Raw genomic sequence first — 20,107 nt, forward strand, 5'->3', positions numbered from 1 at the left:
TCCAGCCTGGGAAATAAGAGCAAAACTCCATCTCCAAAGAAAAAAAAAAGAAGAAAAGAAAAAAGAAAAAAAGTTATAGAACAAGTTTTCTCTGCAAATCATAAAGTCATTTATTTTATATTATATCATGTCTCACACATTGAATATAGTATGAAAGTACTATATCCAGAAAAGACGGGACATTAGATTCTTTTCTTATAGGAGTAGAGAATCTGTTTTTACACAAGAGGCTATAGATCCAGAGAAAAAAGCCAACCAAGTGAGTGGAATAAATGCCATTTAAATTAAGGCCTTAATTAAGAACACCAAAATGAATAGCCTCAAAAACCTCAAATCCTAGTGGGTAAAGGCAAGCAAGAGAGATCTATATAGAACAATGTGATTTGAGCGACAATAAAAGAAAGCAGAAGGGGGAGTATGTATCTAAGAAGAGATGCTACAGATCTGCCTGTGAGAAGTGAGTAAGAGCTGGCTAGGGAAGAAGAACAATCAATGTACCCCAGCAGAGAGAATCTGAGCAAAGCCAGGAGAGAGAGACAGCCTGGCATGGAAATGGCTGGATGTGGAGTATGAGAAGTAGTGAGAAAGAAGCTCAGTAGGAAGCCAGGAGTCAGTCATGAAGACCCTTTCATGTCATGTCATACCACATAAGGTATTGAGTCTCCTTCTGAAGGCAGTGGGGAGTCCTGAAAGATTTAAGCAAGGACATGATATGATCCCTAATAGCTCTAACTTCCATGAGTCTCTGATCTTGTAGGGTCATCTGCATCTGCATCACAGTCATTAATTTCATCTATCTATCCTTCTCTCTTTTTCTCTCTCTGTCTCACACACAAATACATACACACACACACACAGAATTGCTATGCACTGGGGATTAGAATTCATATTTCTTTATTCTCAGTTCGAGATTCTCCTTTGGATAATATATCTCTTTTATCTCTAATTTTATTTCTGATAATATTGATAGAGAGATTTAAACTATACTGCTTCTTTAAACAATCTACAAATCTAAAACACAATTCAACTGCCATCCCACTAAGCTTATTCTGAACTTACAGGTATTGTGCAGCTGTCTGCATCTCGGGATGTAAATCCAACATTGCCTAAGTGAAGGATGCCAGCAAGTATTCGGAAAATTCCCATTTGATAAGATTCACTAATTCCTGAAACAAGAGTGAATAAACAAGGGGTTAATTTCAGAACAGCAACTAAACAACTACAGCAGACAATTTTAAACCTATTGTTAATTCCTGAATATTGCCAGATGTTGTACACATTATAATGTGTCATAGCTAACAACACTTTCATCTTTGTTGACCTTAACACATTAGGCAGTTTAATATCATGAATGGATAGCATGGCTGTTGGCTGTGGCTGATATGGGCTTGAGACCTGGCTCTGCTATGGACCTATCATCTCAAATGGACAGGTAACTCAGTCTTCTATGCTTGCATTTTCTCATTTGAGATATGAAAATAATAGTGACTACTTCAAAGTATGTGAAGATTAAATGAGATAATGCACATAGCATACTTACATGATGTGACACACAGTAAGTGCTAAAAAAATTATTGTCATCATTGTCACACACTGGGTTTAAAATTAACATTATCATTTCTATTTATCTCTACTCCAAATACAGCCCAATAAAGCTGTTACTGCTTAAGGCTGTTTAAGAAGTAATTATTTAATTACTTCTTTACAGACCAAGTATAAGTCAAAGAGATACCAAGATTAGAAGTGTTTAGGCTGGTGCTATATCCCAGCCTGATGAGTATGTGTCCAAATACAGCATCAGAGCAGAAACTGAAGGATAAGGCAGGATGAGAAAGCTGGACAGCTTTTGGCTTCTATCAGATCTGGCTTCATTTTTAAATAACATAAGAATCTCCAGAAAATTAGATACAATTACATGCAAATAGAAGCAGTGAAATTATTTCCAAGTATGTAATCTTACAAAGGATAATTCAGTACTGACCCTATAATGAATGTGTTTTTTTTTTGTTTTTTGTTTTTTTACCATCTCCTGCATTGTGACTTTTTATTTTTATTTTTTATTTATTTTATTTTTTTGAGGCACAGTCTCACTCTACTGCCCAGGCTGGAGTGCAATGGCGTGATCTCAGCTCACTGCAACCTCTGTATGACTTTTTCAAATTCACAATTTAGTATTTACAAACAGATTTAGCCCTAGAAGAAATGCAGCGCTTTTCAAACTTTAAACGTGCATGTGAATCACCAATAGATTTTTGATAAAATGCAGATTATGTTTCAGTAGGTCTGAGAAGGGATTCGGGATTCTGCATTTCCAGCAAGGCCCACAGTGGTCCTGGTCTACACTATAATTAGCAGTGCTTTTACATTAAGTTAACTCACCTGAGGGTACTACCCAACATGCCATCACACCATTTTAGAGGTATTTATATTTTGAGGTTTTTTTTTTTCTTTAAGTTGTAGATGACAGTTTTAAAGATTAGTTTATTCACATGTAGGCCCAACAATTTTTAAATCCCAGAAACAAGACAGAGTGACATCTGAGCTGCTTCAGAAATGTTGGAACAGAAAAAAAAAAATGCTGGAATAAACTATATGTAATGTAATATTCTGTCATGATGCCAACTTAGCCACATTTCCCAGCCACAAAAGGATCCCCAAAACAAAACAAACAGAAAGCTCTAATAAATGTGAGCTTGTACAGGAGCCCATTTCATTTACTTTCAGGTTTCAGATTTTGTAAAAATTTAAGCAAAGAATTACAAGTAGCCCTCCCCTGATGCCCCAAATATTAAATAGTTTTATTGAAGGCTAGTTTGCATACCATAAAATTCACCCATTTTAAGTGTGCAATTCAATGATTTTTAGTAAATTTACAAAGTTGCGCAACCATTACCACAATCTAATTTTAGAACAGTTCCATCACCCCAAAAAGAAACCTCCTGTTTGACATTTAAATGTGTTCTATACGGAACATTAAATGGAGTAAAAAAGCTATTCCTCAAAAGAGCTCAAGAATAAAGTGACATTACCTAGCAAAGTGCAGGCCTGCCTGGTGTGTGCCATCTCCTTTGCATCATCCACTCCTTCAATCACAGGACTGCCTCCTTGTTTTGTGTAATTAAAGTCATTCGCATTTCCTGTAATGAAGAAAAATAAAAGTTTTCTGGTTTATGAAAAAGCCTTGACTTCTACCCTTCTGTCCACTCTGAATCAGAGGTGGTGATAGCACAGTTAAGTGTACAGGGTCTAGACTTTGACTGTCTGTGTTTTCAATCGTATTTTAATACAAAATTTAAAATTAAATAATGAAGTAAAATATTTATAGTTTATTTATGTTAACTGGTAAAATAAATAGTCCTTTCCTAAAGGTTTTATTCCAATCTACGCACTAGAATAATTTCCTCAAATCCTTTACTCCCCTCATAAGAAACCCTACTGGCCTCTAACAAATCAACTCCTTTAAATTTTTTTTCCTTTTAATCAAGGCAAATATGAAACATATACAAAAGTAAAGAGACTCATATATTGAGCCCCTACGTACTCATTACTCATCTTAAACACCCATCTAAAATCACCTCCAGGCCAATCCTGTTCCATTTACATAGCTATTTACTCCTTCTCCACTCCCATGGGTTATTTTGAAGGTAAATGCTGACTTTTTATCATTTTATCCATAAGTATTTCCATATGAGATAAGCTCCTTTTTAATAAGTAAATTTAAGAACTTGGAAATTAACTGAAAACAATGCCAGAAAAATAAATTTAATGCCATATTCATACCTAATCGTAGCATTTTAAATTCAGGTAACTTTGCTGAGGCACAAAGCTGATAGAAGATATGATAGTTTCTCTCCTCTTCTGCCTTTGAAATAAGAAGAGTTTTTAATTACAGCTTTTAATCTAGAACTCAGAAAATTCTATCATAAGATTTTAATATTTAATTATCAGTTGGTTAAATTATACTTTCCAGTATTTCCTATTATTTATTTGTGATTATTAAACCTTATGATTTATAGTCTATATGCATATGTTTGAGTATGTGTTGGTCAAATTCAGCATAAAATATTGGATTTTTTGGAAAATTCTTTTTGAACTAGTGAACAACTTGATATATGTCCACAAACATAAGATAATCAGTGCTTTTAGGGGAAACTAAAACCATTTTTTTTTGTAATACTCAATACTATTTTCTAATGGTACCTCTTCATGATCTTGCAAATGCTTTGAAAATAGAATAATCCCATTATTGCCATATTTTAGAGTGGACCATCTACTGTGGTTGTCAGAAACCCTCAAATGTACATCTTCTATGTCATTTTAGTTTATATAATTTAAATCAATAACTTTTATAAAACAGAAAATAAATCACATATAAATTCTAAGAAAATTTTTCAGTATTTCCTAAGAATCTTTTCCACATATATATCTAAAAAATACAGGTGCAATAATATTATTCATACAAAACTAAATCCTAATAGTCTACCATTATATGCTTGAATTTTACAGTATACTCAGTTAGCTAATGAATCATATTAGTAAGGCCAAGGTCAGATTTGATGCCAAATGGGGGCTGATGTCAGGAAAAGAAAACCTATTACAGGGACAGAAACCACTGAACAAATAACCAATATACCAATGACCACAGCATGATTAAATAAGAGATCAGGTGGTTCCACACACACAAACTAGAAAAGCCTGTTAGAGATGTAAATATATAGTATTTCCCACTTTCCAATCAAAAAGGACCAATAGCATATGTGTGAATGTAAGCCCTACACAGACGCATCAACTGTGTTTTTTGATAGTAGTTCACAATTGTGTTATGAAGAGTTTTTTTAACCCTCACTATTCTATCTAAACAATAATATATTCTAAGAAAGGAGAAGGAAGGAAGGAAAGAGGATAATTTTTTTTTCTTCAACTGAGTTCAAATTGTAACTTATTGAAGGCATGGAACAACGCCTTTTCTATCATTTAGAAATATGAGAGACAAGACTAAACTAACAGCACCTGTTCTCAGCTAAGCTTTCCCACAAGTATCTGCAGGAAAAAGTCAAAACCTAAAAGTGACCAATGCCAAAGACTATTAGCATTTGAGTGGTACTCCCCTGCCCCTAACAGGCACCATTTTACATACTTCAGTCCAAGTGAAGTTGGAGGTAATATTGTCATAATATGCTCAAGAGTATCTAGAAATAAAATGCTTACCAGCAAGCATGGACTCTACAATTATACAGCAACATAACACAAATGCGTATCTGTATATGGTCGGCTTACCTGGAACACCACTCTGGATTTCTCTAAAAGATAAGTTCTCATATTGGCACCAATGATTCGATATCTCTTATCAAAACCAATCTCAATATACTTCCCAAAACGGCTGCTATTATCATTCCTGGTTGTTTTAGCATTTCCAATTGACTAAAAAGCAAGGGAGAAAATAAGATTTCAGAACTGTAATTCATAACTTGACATTTACAGAGTCTGCACAGGGAGAGAAAGGGTAGAGTAGAACACAGGTCCTTAAAACTGATTCTTTTAAGAACAGAACCACTTTTGCCCTTGCAAGCACATGTATATGCTTTGCTTACTGCACAATCACACAGATAGTTCTTATTTGTCTTCTTATTCTCACAAAAAATGATTTTCAGAAACAGCAGACGAGTCCAGAGGTTAGAACATTTTCATACAAGATTTGGGTTATCTGAACATATCAATTCATGCCAGCAGTGAAAGAACAGGCGGAGCGCAGTGACTCACACCTGTAATCCCAGTACTTTGGGAGGCCAAGGTGGATGGATCACAAGGTCAGGAGTTTGAGACCAGTGTGGCCAACATAGTGAAACTCCATCTGTACTAAAAAATAGAAAAAATTAGCTGAGTGTGGTGGTGTGTGCCTGTCATCCCAGCTACTCCAGAGGCTGAGGCAGGAGAATCGTGTGAACCCGGGAGGCGGAGGTTGCAGTGAGCTGATACTGTGCCACTGCACTCCAGCCTGGGTGACAGTGCAAAACTCTGTCTCAAAAAAAAAAAAAAAGGAAAGAGAACAAATAGGAATGGGAGCTGCCAAGGCATGGGCTTTGTTAGGTAAGCATTGGGTTTTTATTTTTTTCCAGAAAACTTCACCTGCTTTATGTAAATTAGATGGTTAAGACCAATTATTATTTCCTGGAAATGCTGCTCTGGTGTTCAGGGTCTCTTTACCCTGATGTATCTATCATCTTATCCTGTGGCAACAAAGGTCCAGTTGGGCTATTTATTAGCAGAGTATTAGTATTACACACTCAATTTAAAGGCCATTTTCAAAACCAGAAAAAGTAAAATTTGCCTTTGGATTTTGATAGTTATATCTAGCTTACAAAATCTCTGCTACAGAATGCAGAGAATATAACTTGCTGCTAAATGTATTATATAACCTTAAAATTTTTAATGACATATGTCTTTCTGATTTAGGTAACTCGCTTCCATAAATTTTTTTTTAAGGCAAAGCAAATAAATAAAAAGGTGTAGTTAGAAAAGCCAGTGTTTACATAATGCATATATTAAACGTTTAATAAGTTGTGTAAAGCCTGTGTTAGGATAAGTATATCAAAACCACAGCAGAAAGATGTGAAAATACAATGTAGTTTTAAGAGTGATACAAATGTAAGTGATGAATACAGTAGTAACACAGACATACAACTCAACACATTAGATTCTTTGACCAATCAAAGAAAATATATTTTCACTTTCTGAAATAGACTGTAGATATCATCCTATTTTGTTTTGGCAGTGAGGACACTGCTATATTTAGATTAATATTTTAAATGCTTTTCTAGAAAAGTAAGAATATCTTCCTGGCAAAATTACAGAAGGATCTAATGTAGACTGAGATAATTTATTCATTTACTCAGATGTTACCCCTCTTGATATTACAAAACACCAGAGCAATAAGTCTTTATACAGTCCCACTATTTTATTTAGAAAAGGAGATTAATTACAAATGCAGACTTTTCTCTCAACGTGACATATTCTTCCAAAGAGCAGATGAAAGGTTACATGTAGTAGAAGTAGCAGCACCTACTCAATAAGCACTCAATAAGTATTAGTTACTGTCCTAAGCACTTTCCTGCCAGTAACTAGGCAAGTGGAGGAAGGGTGGGCCACAGCTTCTTTCTCCTTCCTCAACTCTTACCCCACCTTCCATATGTCATCTTTCCCCATCTACTTAGACTGGGCATCAGAGTGGCCCACCTGCCGAAACTCTACCATACTGTGAGAAAAGGCAGGGATTGGCTAGAGTTGAAGCAGTTCCTTTTGTCTTCAAGTAAAATGTATTTAAACATAGACAAACAATGGTAGAAAGAACAAATGAAATAGAAGTCAGAAGACCTGACTATTAGACCAGGCCCTGTTATCAACTTGCCATTATTTAATCTCTTTGAGGAGCATTAGTATTCTCAAGTATATATTGACTAGGATAGAGGGGCTGTAGGTTCTTTTAAAAAAATAAAATTACTTGATTCTAAGTCCTGAAACCTGACAGGGAAAGAAGTTTCTATACATAAACAGTACCTTTTGTCCACTCTCTCAATTGTTTCCTCTGCCATATAAGCACTGTATTCACAAGAGACTCCCTAATACTAGTTTTACTTTAATCAGCAAGAAGTCACTAGAGGAAAAAGGAAATTGTGTGATCTTGATTTTACTATTTTAATGTAATGATGCATGAGTCACTCTTCTTTACTAAATGGAGATGAAAATCTTCAATTATGGTTATTGGAGATAAAAAAGAACAATTGGCTGGGCACAATGGCTCATGCCTGTAATCCCAGCACTTTGGGAGACCGAGGTGGGTAGGTCACCTGAGGTCAAGAGTTTGAGACCAGCCTGACCAACATGGTGAAACCCATCTCTACTAAAAATATTACAGTAGCTGGACATGGTGGCACATGCCTGTAATTCCAGCTACTTGGGAGGTTGAAGCAGGAGAATCACTTGAACCTGGGAGGTGGAGGCTGCAGTGAGCTGAGATCATCCTACTGAGCTCCAGCCTGGGCAACAAGAGCAACACTCTGTCTCAAATAAAAAAAAAGAAAAGAAAAGAAAAATTAAGATCCAAGCTGGGCACAGTGGCTCTCACCTGTAATCCCAGCACTTTGGGAGGCTGAGGCAGGAGGATTGCCTGAGCCCAGGAGTTCATTTGAGATCAGCCTGGGAGACAGAGCGAGATCCTGTCTCTTAAAAAAAAAAAGTTTCAGTGTGCTGATTCCCATCTTATGGTGAAAATTTCCAGGAAAAAATGAAAACATCATGAAATAGAGTGAATAGAATTATTCTGTGTATATCATTCACATTTTGCAAAGAAGCCTATGTTGAGAACGAGGAGCTTTCTTTTTAAAGAGTAATGTGCATATTTCTTTTTTTTTTTTTTTTTGAGACAGAGTTTCGCTCTTGTTACCCAGGCTGGAGTGCAATGGCGCGATCTCAGCTCACCGCAACCTCCGCCTCCTGGATTCAGGCAATTCTCCTGCCTCAGCCTCCTGAGTAGCTGGGATTACAGGCACGCGCCACCATGCCCAGCTAATTTTTTGTATTTTTAGTAGAGACGGGGTTTCACCATGTTGACCAGGACGGTCTCGATCTCTTGACCTCGTGATCCACCCGCCTCGGCCTCCCAAAGTGCTGGGATTACAGGCTTGAGCCACCGCGCCCGGCCTATGTGCATATTTCTTTAGCCACTGGATTGTAATGCTAATCATGTAGGATGCTCATTGTCCTATGAGGAGCTTCAGCAGATCACTGGAGACACAGATATCCTTTCCCTGACACCACAGCAAAGGGCTTTGATATAGGGACACAGTCTTGAAGCAGTTTAAAGTTACAAATTTTTCAGGTTACAGACTCAATATTTTACCTATGTTTTCTTCGAGTAACTGTAAACCCTGTGTCATCATTCTTCAGCTCCATATTACATTTCCATCTTTCAAACTGAGATGCCCTTTTTTGTAGTAATTGAAAATTGGTTCTTCAACTCTTTAACAAAATTTCTTAATCCAAATTCCTATAAACAATTTTTAATTATTTAGACAGAGAAGGAAGGAGGTGAGCATAACTGATCCCTTTATCTTTTATGTCCATCCCAGCAAGCAGGGCATATTCTTTATAATTGCATAGTATAAGTATTATTTTTGACTGCTGTGGTTTGGATATAATGTGTCCCCACCAAAACTTATGTTGAAATTTGATCCCCAATATGGAGGTGCTGGGAGGTGGGGTCTAGTGGGAGGTGTTTTGGTCATGTAGGCAAATCTATACTGAAAGCCTGGGTGAAGTTCTCCTGTAGTGAGTTCTCCCTCTGGTGAGACTGAATTAGTTCTCTCAGAAATGGATTCGTTTCCACTGGAGTGGGTTCTTATGAAGTTGGGAGGCCCTCAGGTTTCCCCTGTTCACATGTGTCGACTTGCCCTGTGACATTCTCTGCCATGTTACGATGCAGCATGCCAGCCTTCACCAGAAGCCTAGCAGATGCCAGAGCCCACAGAACCATGAGCTAAATAAATCTCTTTTCTTTATAAATTACCCAGCCTCAGGTATTCTGAGGCTACAGTTACAGCAACACTAAATGGACTAAGACAGTGGCTATTCCAAATTTTTAATATCATTCCTACTAATACAATTCAAATTTGTGTTGTAGAAAAACCAATGAAGTGGCTGGGCATGGTGGCTCACGTCTGTAATCCCAACACTTTGGGAGGCCAAGGTGGGCAGACCACGAGGTCAGGAGACCAGCCTGGCCAACATGGTGAAACAACATCTCTACTAAAAATACAAAAATGAGCCAGGTGTGGTGGCAGGTGCCTGTAATCCCAGCTACTTAGGAGGCTGAGGCAAGAGAATCACTAGAATCTGGGATGCAGAGGTTGCGGTGAGCCAAGATTGTGCCATTGCACTCCAGCCTGGGCGACAAGAGCAAGACACTGTCTCAAAAACAAAACAGATAAACAAATGAAACAATGAGGCTGGTTTTTTTGAAAGAGATCATAAAATAGTTCACTCAACTGTTGAAAAATTCTAGAAGATTCATTCTAGACTTACATTATCCTCAAAGACAACTTCAAATCCTAGTAGTATATGGTCCAGGCCCAGAAGAAATGGGATTACCTAATGCCATCACATTCAAGACTTTGGGATATTCTAATGTTAGGGACTAGAATGGCTTGAACTGTTGTCAAATACGAAGAATTTGTTGTCATGACCAAAACCAGTTGAAATAACAGAAAGAAAAGAAGCCCTGTTGTTTTCTGACCCAAAACCAAAAACTGGCTCCACAGATTCTATTTCCCCAATATTAACACTAGTGACATCCAACACTATATCTGTAGCTTACATTTTTTCAAAAATCTTAACATTTGCTTAAAATTTTCACTATTATCTTTCGGTGCAAACATCTGTTTCATCCTGTTCATCCTATTTCAGAAAGCATTCCCGGTATTTTTTTCCATAGCACATCCTGCCCGGGAAGCCTCTGAACTTCCCCATCATATCTTGTTTATTAACCCCAAAAAATATAAGTCCTGCTGCTCTAGAGGGCAGCCCTACAGATAAGAAGTCACAGCATTCTGTTCTGAAGTATCACACGCAGCACTGCAAACCAAGCACATTTACCTCTAGGATAGATTATTGCAAAAACCACTTGTACCACAGGTGCACCAGGCCGATTTTAACTCCATCTGTGTTTGGGTGACAAATAAGGCTTGACAAAGAAAAAAGACAGGGATAAAAAAAATGCCGATTCGAATTTTTAACAAGGAAGGTTTGTTTCTGTATGTCCAAACTAATTTCTATTTGACAAAATTTATTTTTCTCCATTTAATGTCTTCATATAAAACTATAACTTTCCAAAAATCATATTAAGACCAAGAATACTCTATTTACCAATCCTAAAATACTCAAGTTCTCTCACAATTAGTTCCATTTTAATTGGCTTTGTATATGGTGTATTCGAGTTTTGAAAGCACATTCTTTCATAGTTCTTCCCCTCTCAAAACCTTACAGTTACTAAATGTCTTTTACGAACCTATAGCTGTGTTATGTGCTTGACAGAACAACAACAACAAAAGTTTACAAAGATCATAGTTTGTTTATAGTTCAAATCTGGAAAAAAAATGAAAACTTTAGCAATATTAAAATTTAAGCCAACTTAGGTTGGACTAAGTACAGAAAATGAAACATGGGCAAAGAATAATTAAACTCATTCATAACTGAGCATAACAAATCTTATGTTTTAGAAGGAGCATAAATAAGAACTCAGGACTTGGGGGAAATGAGTAACTTGTACTTTTGGCAAAAGGAAAGGAACAATAAGATATGAGTCAATTAATGAGGGGAAGGAAACTTAATTTCTGCCTGGTATTTAGAGGCAACAATTTTGTTGGTAGGTTAAAAATTCAGGATTATGGACTAAAGCAGATTCCTCTATAGCTGGGCTTTACCAAAAAAAAGTGTACCTTACCAATTTTTACTTTTCCTAGATTTTTTATTAACATGTAGAAAAGTATTTTCTTAATGTTAGTGGATGGGAGACCCCAGGCTTTCTGAGACATGCTGTATCCATTAATTTTTTGAACACGTTTCTTATCAAGAGAATACAGGAAGAAAGCTGAGGACTCTACTGTCTTACCTCCATGATGGGGTTGGAGGCCAAGACCTTTTCTTCCACATTGGCCTCACTAGCAGAACCACTCACAGTTGCAAAGTATCGCATGGCATACTTAGCTGAAACTGTTTTTCCTGCCCCAGACTCTCCACTTACAATGATAGACTGATTTCGTTCATCTCTGTAAAGTAATAATTAAAAAAAAGTAACTGTCAGTGCTGCCCACTTGGGAATGTGATTAACATTATTTCTTCTCTGTTCTTTGTGATAAGGCACAGTGAGTTTTTGCTGGTTCATACATTTAACAATGTGGAAAGGAATATAAGAATTATATTTCCTAAAAATAACATCTACTTATAAAAAAAAAAGTAACAGGAAGAACATATCAAGCATTAGAGAGCATCACAACTAAAGATGAATCTTCAATAGAGGGCCTCTGAATTCTTAGGTGTACACATCTCAAACATATTACTTTATTCCAAAAGAATTACTTCAGTAACTTACAGTACTGTTGTCAACCACCTCAGGAGATACTCTTTGGAGCTACAGCAAAGAAATTTACATTTATACTATTTAATTGAAGTTACAAAACCATTTAAAATATATTAAATTGTCTACCAGTTAACAATCAATAAAATGGTGTCTTCTACAAACTCTAGCTCCTACTAAAGTATTCTCATCACCAGAGAAGAAATAATCCATTTGCTGGCTTGGTTTCATTCAAATACAAGTTAAATAAGTCATGATCTGTATCCTCATGTGGTTGACGGATGCTATGGTTTGAATGTCCTCTCCAAAATTCATGTTGAAATTTAACTGCCAACATGACATTGGGAGGCTGGGCCTTTAGGAGCTGATTAGGTCGAGAGGCCTCTCCCCTCAGGAATGAATTAATGGCCTCACTATAGGAGTGAGCTAGTTATCAGGGGAGTAGGCCCCCGATAAAAGGCTGATTTCCTCTCTGCCTCACAGGCTCATGTGCCCTTCCACTACTGAATGACCTTCTCCAGATGCCAACACTGTGCTCTTGGACTTTTCAGCCTCCAGAACAGTGAGTCAAATAAATTTCTGTTGTTTATAAATCACCCAGTCTGTGGTATTCTTTTATAGCACCAGAAACTGGACTAAGACACTTATCTAATAGGAAAGCTAGGCCAGTAATTCAAGACTGTAATACATGTGATGGGGCAGTAAGAGGAAGAAGAGGTCATCAGGGAAGGTTCCCTAAAGATGACAGCTGAATAAGGTCTACAAAAATGAATAAGAGAGAGCAAGCAAGGAATAGAGAACTTGGGAAGGATATATTCCAGGCAAAGGGAATAACATAAATGAAGGCTCAGAATCAGCAGAAGTTTGGAAAAAGCAGATCATTCAGTTTGGCTGGAAAATAGAGTAATGACAGATTTATGACTTCTGGCTTGGCCAGTCCTTTCAAGGGCCTTCACAATAATCCTAAATAGGCTGGGTACTGGGTGCTTTGGAGTGAAGGTGAGCTCTTCTGACCTGTTTCCAGAGGCTCTAATGTAAACTAAAAGCTGTCACTTAAAAATTCTGTTTCATTCATTCATTTAATAAACACATAATGAGCAGCCACAACGTGCTAACCACTTTATGGAAATAAAAGACTCTAAGGTCACAGTCAATTGAGAGAGACTAGAAAGAACACAGTTAAAATATAGCTAGAACTAACAGCTATAAAAACTTCTATCTAAGATACCATGAAAGTAGAAAGGAAGGGAATGGAACCAGTAGGAGATGTGGGAAGGAGATATCAGGAAAGTTTTCCAGAGAAGGTAATATCAGAATTGACTCATGATCATTAGGAGAAAACCAAGTTTTGTGACAATAAGGAAATGAGAGTTAAATTATGTAGAAGCACCTGAAACCCCAGGAAACAATTATTCAAGAATGAGCCAGAGAAAGGGTTGGGGGAAGGAAGGCAGAAGGATGTGTGTTAAACTATAATCTATTGTCCTCTTACGGTCATCAGTGACTTCACATCTATTTGGTCTGTCCCGTCTTTCCTTATATCTACTAAGTTTTCACTTCGTATGAAATGCATTATCTTCTAGATTTTCCTTGTGAATTTTGCCCTTTAAAATATATAATCTCTCCAGTTTATCATGGTCATACCAAACACTATTCATATCTTCCAAGATCATCAACTTGTCCTCTGTAAACTTCATAAACATACTTTCAATTATATCTATGTCATTAACAAGGAAATTAAGTAATGCTTGCCTCAGACCTGAGTAATATAGAACACAATTTAATATATCCACCTATGTTGATGTTAACTCTCTGATAACCACCCATTTAGTGTTGTCATGTACCTTGATGAAGTGTACATGCACCTGCACCTAGGTCTAAATTTTTACCTTGTAAGCAAACATGGTCATGTGAAACAAAATCTAGAGCTTTACTTTTTTTGCAGGCAACCAATTTAATTGTCTCTCTCTTTATCTGATCCCTTGATAAAAGGAGAAAATAATAAGTTACTGTAATAAAATGCTTTCTTTCAAAACTGTGTTTTTACTGTGGTGTCTAAAAATGTGGCTTCATTGAGAATTTAATCTCTTATTAGAGAGATGCTAAGTTTTTCTACATTATCACTCATCAAAATCAAGCTGCTCTGCTCTCCATGTTTCTCTGATTTCCACTTTTAGACTCAAGAAGAAAATGCTTAAATCCTAAGGTTGACACTACACAATGAGTTTATAATATTTAGTTTTATTTTTGAAGCATAAATATTTACTACAAAAAAGGTTGCTGGCACTGTTGAACGCTGTGCTTTAGAGAGGCAGACAGACTACTCAGGAAATAAGAAGTGTTCCCTAGAGATACCTGCTGAGGTCATTCAGTTCCTGGTGAGAAGCCAGTCACATGGCTGTCAGATCCTCTAAAATCAACCTGAGTTTTCTGTTCCATCAGTACAGAGCCCATACATTATATAAAGATGCTGTAACAGAAATGGCCAATTATACTTGTTTATAACTTTTACATACTCTGGTGCTCCAATATGTACTGTATTTTATTCCTACTGCAACCTTCTGGGGTAGATAGTATTTGGTAAGTCCCAAACTAGTTGTTCAATGTTATGATTTGAATGTATTCCCCAACGTTCATATGTTGCAAACTTTATCCTCAATGCAACAGCGTTGAGAGGTGAGACTTTAAAATGTGACTAGGCCAGGCAGGGTAGCTCACGCCTGTAATCCCAGCACTTTGCGAAGCTGAGGCGGGAGGATCACTTGAGCCTAGGAATTTGAGACCAGCCTGGACAACATAGTGAGATCCCATCTCAACAAAAAAGAAAAAAATTAGCCAGGCATTGTTGAATGTGCCTGTAGTCCTAAGTACTTGGGAGGCTGAGGTGGGATGATCACTTGAGCCCAGGAGGTTGAGGCTGCAGTGAACCATGACTGTGCCACTATACCCGTGCCTCCCTGCCTGGGTGACACAGTGAGACCCTGTATTATCAAAAAAAAAAAAAAAAAAAAAAAGGTGACTAAGTCATGAGGGCTCTGCCCTCATGGATGTATTAATGCAGTCACAATGGAAGTGGGTTAGTTATTGCAGTAGTGGCGTCCTGATGAAAGAATGAGCTTGGCCCCCTTTCTCTTTCTTAAATGCTCTCTTACCCTTCCACCTTCCACCATAAGATGACGTAGCAAGAAGGCCCTCAACTAGATGTAGCCCATCAACCTTGCTCTTTCCTGTGTCCAGAATGATGAGCCAAACAAATTCTATTCATTATAAATTACCCAGTCTGCTATTCTGACATACCAGTACAAAACAGACTAAGATACTCATATAACGAAGAATTCTAAAGATGAATCATTTACTGTGAGTTGGGGTGGTCTGAAAGTAAAACTTGAGTGGTATAATGAAGGATAAATATAAAATAAACAGATAAAAAAGCATGGAGCAAGATATTCTAGGCTGAATAAAAGATGCAGAAATAGAACTATGCTATCTTAACGTGAGGGAACAGACCTGTTAGAATAGGGCCAGGTAGCTGAAAGTAAGAAAACTAAATGACAAAGAAGAAAGGCTTTAGACTCTCAAAGTTGGATTCAAATCTCAGCTCTCAGATACCATTTATTAGCATACGGCCTGGACAAGTTACTTTCCTCACCTGTAAAGCAGTGATCTGCTCCAGGGATGTAATGAGGATTACATCCCTGACACCATGTTTGGTTCAGAGTAGACCTCTAAATATGGTAGCTATTTATCAATATAAGTTAACTCACCTTTATATAACATATATAAAATTATCCTTATCAGGTATCATGTATTACTTGAAGTCTATTTGCATAAATAGGATACTTAGCATCACAGGCTAGCTGAGTCTCAGCTGAAACAGAAGAAATTTTGTCATCTGTAATAGCCAGCTTGCACTTGGCCAGTGAACCTCTGGAGAGTGGAGCACCCTGAGACTACATATCCACATGACGGAAGGGGCCACCCTAAGGAAGGGCCTGGTAATAAATTAACTCAGAAATAATAAAACCAGATGAGAGGCTCAAGTCAATGAAAAGAGAATGTAGACATAAGGCTTCATAATGATGACTATGGATAAGAACAGCTTATATTTGAATAGAACTTAGTATTTTTCAAAGTGCTTTTGTGTGTATCATCTAATATAATTTTCAGCTCCGAAGTAAGCAGGACAGAGATTGTCTTTTCCTCTTTGGAGGAAACAGTAACACCAAGAGGTTAGATGGCTTTTCTAAGGCTGATGACTGGCACAGAGCAAAGCTGGGTTGTTACATCCCACATCTCTTGATTTCCAGGTGAAAGTCTACATGATGCTGCTTCTGCTTTGTTACACAGCTCCCTACCATGGTCTCCCCTCAACCAAAAAGAAAAATGTTTATGCATTAGTTCCTATCAAACATAAATATCACAAATGCATACCAAGGAATCCTGTAAACGTAAAGCTAGACCATAGGTGACACTGTTCCATTTTATAGATGACAAAACGGAGACTCAGGGAGACCAGGAGATTTAAGCTTATATGGTTAGTTATTGTAGATAGGTGACTGGTACAGATGTCTTTTTCACTAGACCAAAGTTAACTGCATATAACTAACTTATTTCCAACAAATTGAAATAAATGAAACTTAGTCAATAAAACTGATTTACTCTATCACTCACAGTGGAGAGAAAATATAGCAAATTAAAGCAATCAACTCTACCTGGTTTTAAGGAAACAAAACAAAACAAAAATCCCAGTTCTAGCATGAGAAAAGATTGGCAAGACTATGAAACAAGAATAAGAGAAAACAATAAGCATGGCAGTCCACTGAGTTTTCCTCCATAGTAAGTCAACAGGACGATTAAAACTAAAAGGCTATTCTAGGAAGGTATTTTATGAGGGCATTGTTCTCTCTAAGAAGCCTGTTTAGAAAGGGGCCATGAGTCAAGGATCCTGCTCAAGGATCCTGGTTATTGCTGACGTCACTGGACACAGATCTGCTTGGAAAGAATCCCTAGTGTCAGCTTTGCTTTTAGGATATATGTCAAAAATATATTTTCAACCTTAAAGATCTATGTTAGAACTCCGCTCCCTTCCCCCTACCCCCCATCCCACAACACATACAACCTGCTCTTCCTGCCATCTTCTGTATCTCAGTAAACAGCAACTCCAACCTTCTAGGTGCTCAGTCCAAAATCCTTACTGCCATCCTTAACTCCTCTTTTTCTCAAACACCCCATATAAGCAAGTCTGTGCCAGTTCTGTCTTAAAAATATACCAGAATCCATCTACTTTTTACCATCTCCACTAATTTTCTCAACTAAATGATCATCTCTTGCTTGGATCGAGGCAATAACATTCCTAACTAGTCTCCTGGCTTCTACCCTTGCTCCAGCACAGTATGTTCTTTTAATTTTTTTGTAACTTTGCTTTTTTTGTTTTTGGAGATATGGTCTTGCTTTGTCACCCAGGCTGGAACGCAGCGGTGCCATCTTGGCTCACTGCAGCCTTCAACTCCTGGGCTCAAGCGATCCTCCCACCTCAGACTCTTGAATAGCTGGGACTAAAGGCGCATGCCACTATGCCTAGCTAATTTTTGTATTTTGTTTGTAAAGGAAGGGTCAGTCTCACTATGTTGCCCAGGCTGGAGTGTAGTAAGCAGCACAATCATAGGTCACTATAACCTTGAACTCTTAGGCTTAAATGATCTGACTACAGGCGCGTGCCACCATTCCCAGCTAATAGTTTTACTGTCAATCATGCCTCACTTCGTGGGGTAGGAATTCCTGTCTACTTAATTTGTTCACTATTGTATCCCCCATGCCTAGAACAGGGCCTGGTGTTTGGACTGTGTTCAATAAATCTCTACTAGATAAACAATGAATTATACCTTTCCTGAAGACATGAGGGGTCCCTAGAAATGGTGGTAATATGAAACATCGGGATTTGCATCTGGTAAAGACGACATCTTCGTTTGACAAGAAAACAATGGCAAGAAATGATCCTGCAGCAGTTATTCCCAACTGTAAGCCTCAACAGATACGGTCTATTTTACTGTTGTAGCAGATGTTATGGGTATAGATTCATTTATATAAATGGCAAATATAATACTATAACTAACTGAGGCATATTTTAAAACTGTCTGAAAAAGAAAGCCAAGCAAAAGGGAAAAAAGACAAAACAACCCTTCGGTTAAGAAATCACCTTGAGTGACTGGGTCACAACAGATAATAATAAGAGGAAATTACAGGAAACCAAGGTAAATCTAAAGGTAAAAAGCCATAAATATTCGTATAAACCTAATACCATCTGTGAATGACCGTAACAAAGATGGTAAAAGCTATGTTTTGTACTCAAGAATAGCATTTTCCAAAGAGTCATATAATTCTCTGAGCACTACACAATTCTCAGAGATTATTTTTAGAATCTAGCACTCCATGTGATTTTTCTCTGCCCAGTAGTTCTCAGGTTGTACTAAGTGGTGTTGACACTGTACTGCAATGCTCTGACACTATAGAAATCAAATATTTATAACTTTTTCCAACTTAAGGGGAAAAAAATCATACCAATAGATGGAATTTTTCTCAATTTTAAGCTTAAAAAATAACTTTTCTTAAGCTTTGAACACTCATTACTATTTTATAGCAGAAGCTGGCATAATATGACATATTTTGTAGTGTTAACCTATGTTTATTCATTTTATATTTAATATATTAATATTTTAACTCGGACAAACTGAATTTGAAAATTGGTCTTCCTAGTTATGTGACCTTAGAAAAGTTACACAACCTTTCCTATGGTTCATTTTTCTCATTTGTAAAATGAAAATTAATAATAATACCAAACTCAGAAAGCTGCTCTAAGAATAAAATTAGTTAATAAATGGAAAGCAATTAAAAAATGCCCTTCACAGAGCACACAGTAAGTGTTAGCTGCTATCAGAAGTATCCATATTATTATTAAAAGGGCATAATAATTTCTATGGCTTTGTCATCAAAATAATTCTAAAATTCTGTCACACGCTGGACCAATCATGTAAACTCTCCCTGGCTGGAGAGGAGAAAATAAAAACCTCTGCAGTTATTAGTTTTCTTCCCAACTTATAAATTACTTGTGGATTTCCCATATTATATTTATAATGTGCTCTGCTTTGTAGGCTGGAGAAATGAATTAAACATATACTATTCTTCTAAATATTCACAGTATAATATATTATATTATATTAAGAATAATCTAGTCTTGAAAGTAGCATTTTTCTTCCATTTTCCACCCTCAAAATGTTAGGGTTCCATGGTTAATGTCAGAGGCATTTTGCAGATGCTGTTTGGGATAACTGATGCCCTATCATATAATGTTAACATTAAAATTCATATTTTCAGCTGGGCATGGTAGTGCATGCCTGTAGTACCAACTAGTCAGGAGGTTGAGGCAGGATGATCACTTGAGCCCAGGAGTTCAAGTCCATCCTGGGCAACATAGCAAGACCCCATCTTGAAAGAAAAAAATGTCACACTTTCCTTTAGGTTTAATTCCCTAGGATACAGACAGCTTTTTAAATTTTTTTTAGTTCTGGTCTATTAGTTGACTGACATTGAGCAGGTCATTTAATACTACTAAACTAACCCTCTCGTCTGTAAAACATAACATCTGCATCTGTCTTTTTCTAGTCACAGGATCATGAAAACATTTCAAAGGCAGTTTTTTAAAACTCTATGTCCCTTTATAAATGTGAGATTTTTTTTTTTTTTGAGATTGAGTCCCACTCTATGGCTTAGGCTGGAGTGCAGTAGCGTGATCTTGGCTCAATGCAACCTCCACTTCCCGGGTTCAAGCGGTTCTCCTGCCTCAGCCTCCCACGTAGCTGAGATTACAGGTGTGGGCCACCACACCCAGCTAATTTTGCATTTTTAGTAGAGACAGGGTTTCTCCATGTTGGCCAGGCTAGCCTCTAACTGCTGAACTCAGGTGATCTGCCCACCTTGGCCTTC

The 20,107-nt window shown here is 37.2% G+C and overlaps 1 protein-coding gene across 4 annotated transcripts in view; it reads right to left on the reverse strand.

Annotated features, from left to right (window-relative positions):
• MYO5A (myosin VA) overlaps window positions 1-20,107 on the reverse strand; it is a 221,568-nt gene that overhangs the window by 106,216 nt on the left and 95,245 nt on the right. For all 4 annotated transcript variants that reach the window (XM_064365693.1, XM_064365691.1, XM_064365690.1 and 1 more), the window contains exons 5-9: window positions 11,663-11,819; window positions 5,278-5,421; window positions 3,781-3,862; window positions 3,030-3,137; window positions 1,060-1,166 (exon numbers count right to left, since the gene is read on the reverse strand). In XM_064365693.1, coding sequence (XP_064221763.1) covers window positions 1,060-1,166; window positions 3,030-3,137; window positions 3,781-3,862; window positions 5,278-5,421; window positions 11,663-11,819 — 598 coding nt within the window. The remainder of the gene's footprint in view (window positions 1-1,059; window positions 1,167-3,029; window positions 3,138-3,780; window positions 3,863-5,277; window positions 5,422-11,662; window positions 11,820-20,107) is intronic.

Source organism: Aotus nancymaae, unplaced genomic scaffold (genome assembly GCF_030222135.1).
Source record: "Aotus nancymaae isolate 86718 unplaced genomic scaffold, 86718_ANA_hifiasm-v0.15.2.pri h1tg000062l, whole genome shotgun sequence".
NCBI classification, from domain to species: domain Eukaryota; kingdom Metazoa; phylum Chordata; class Mammalia; order Primates; family Aotidae; genus Aotus; species Aotus nancymaae.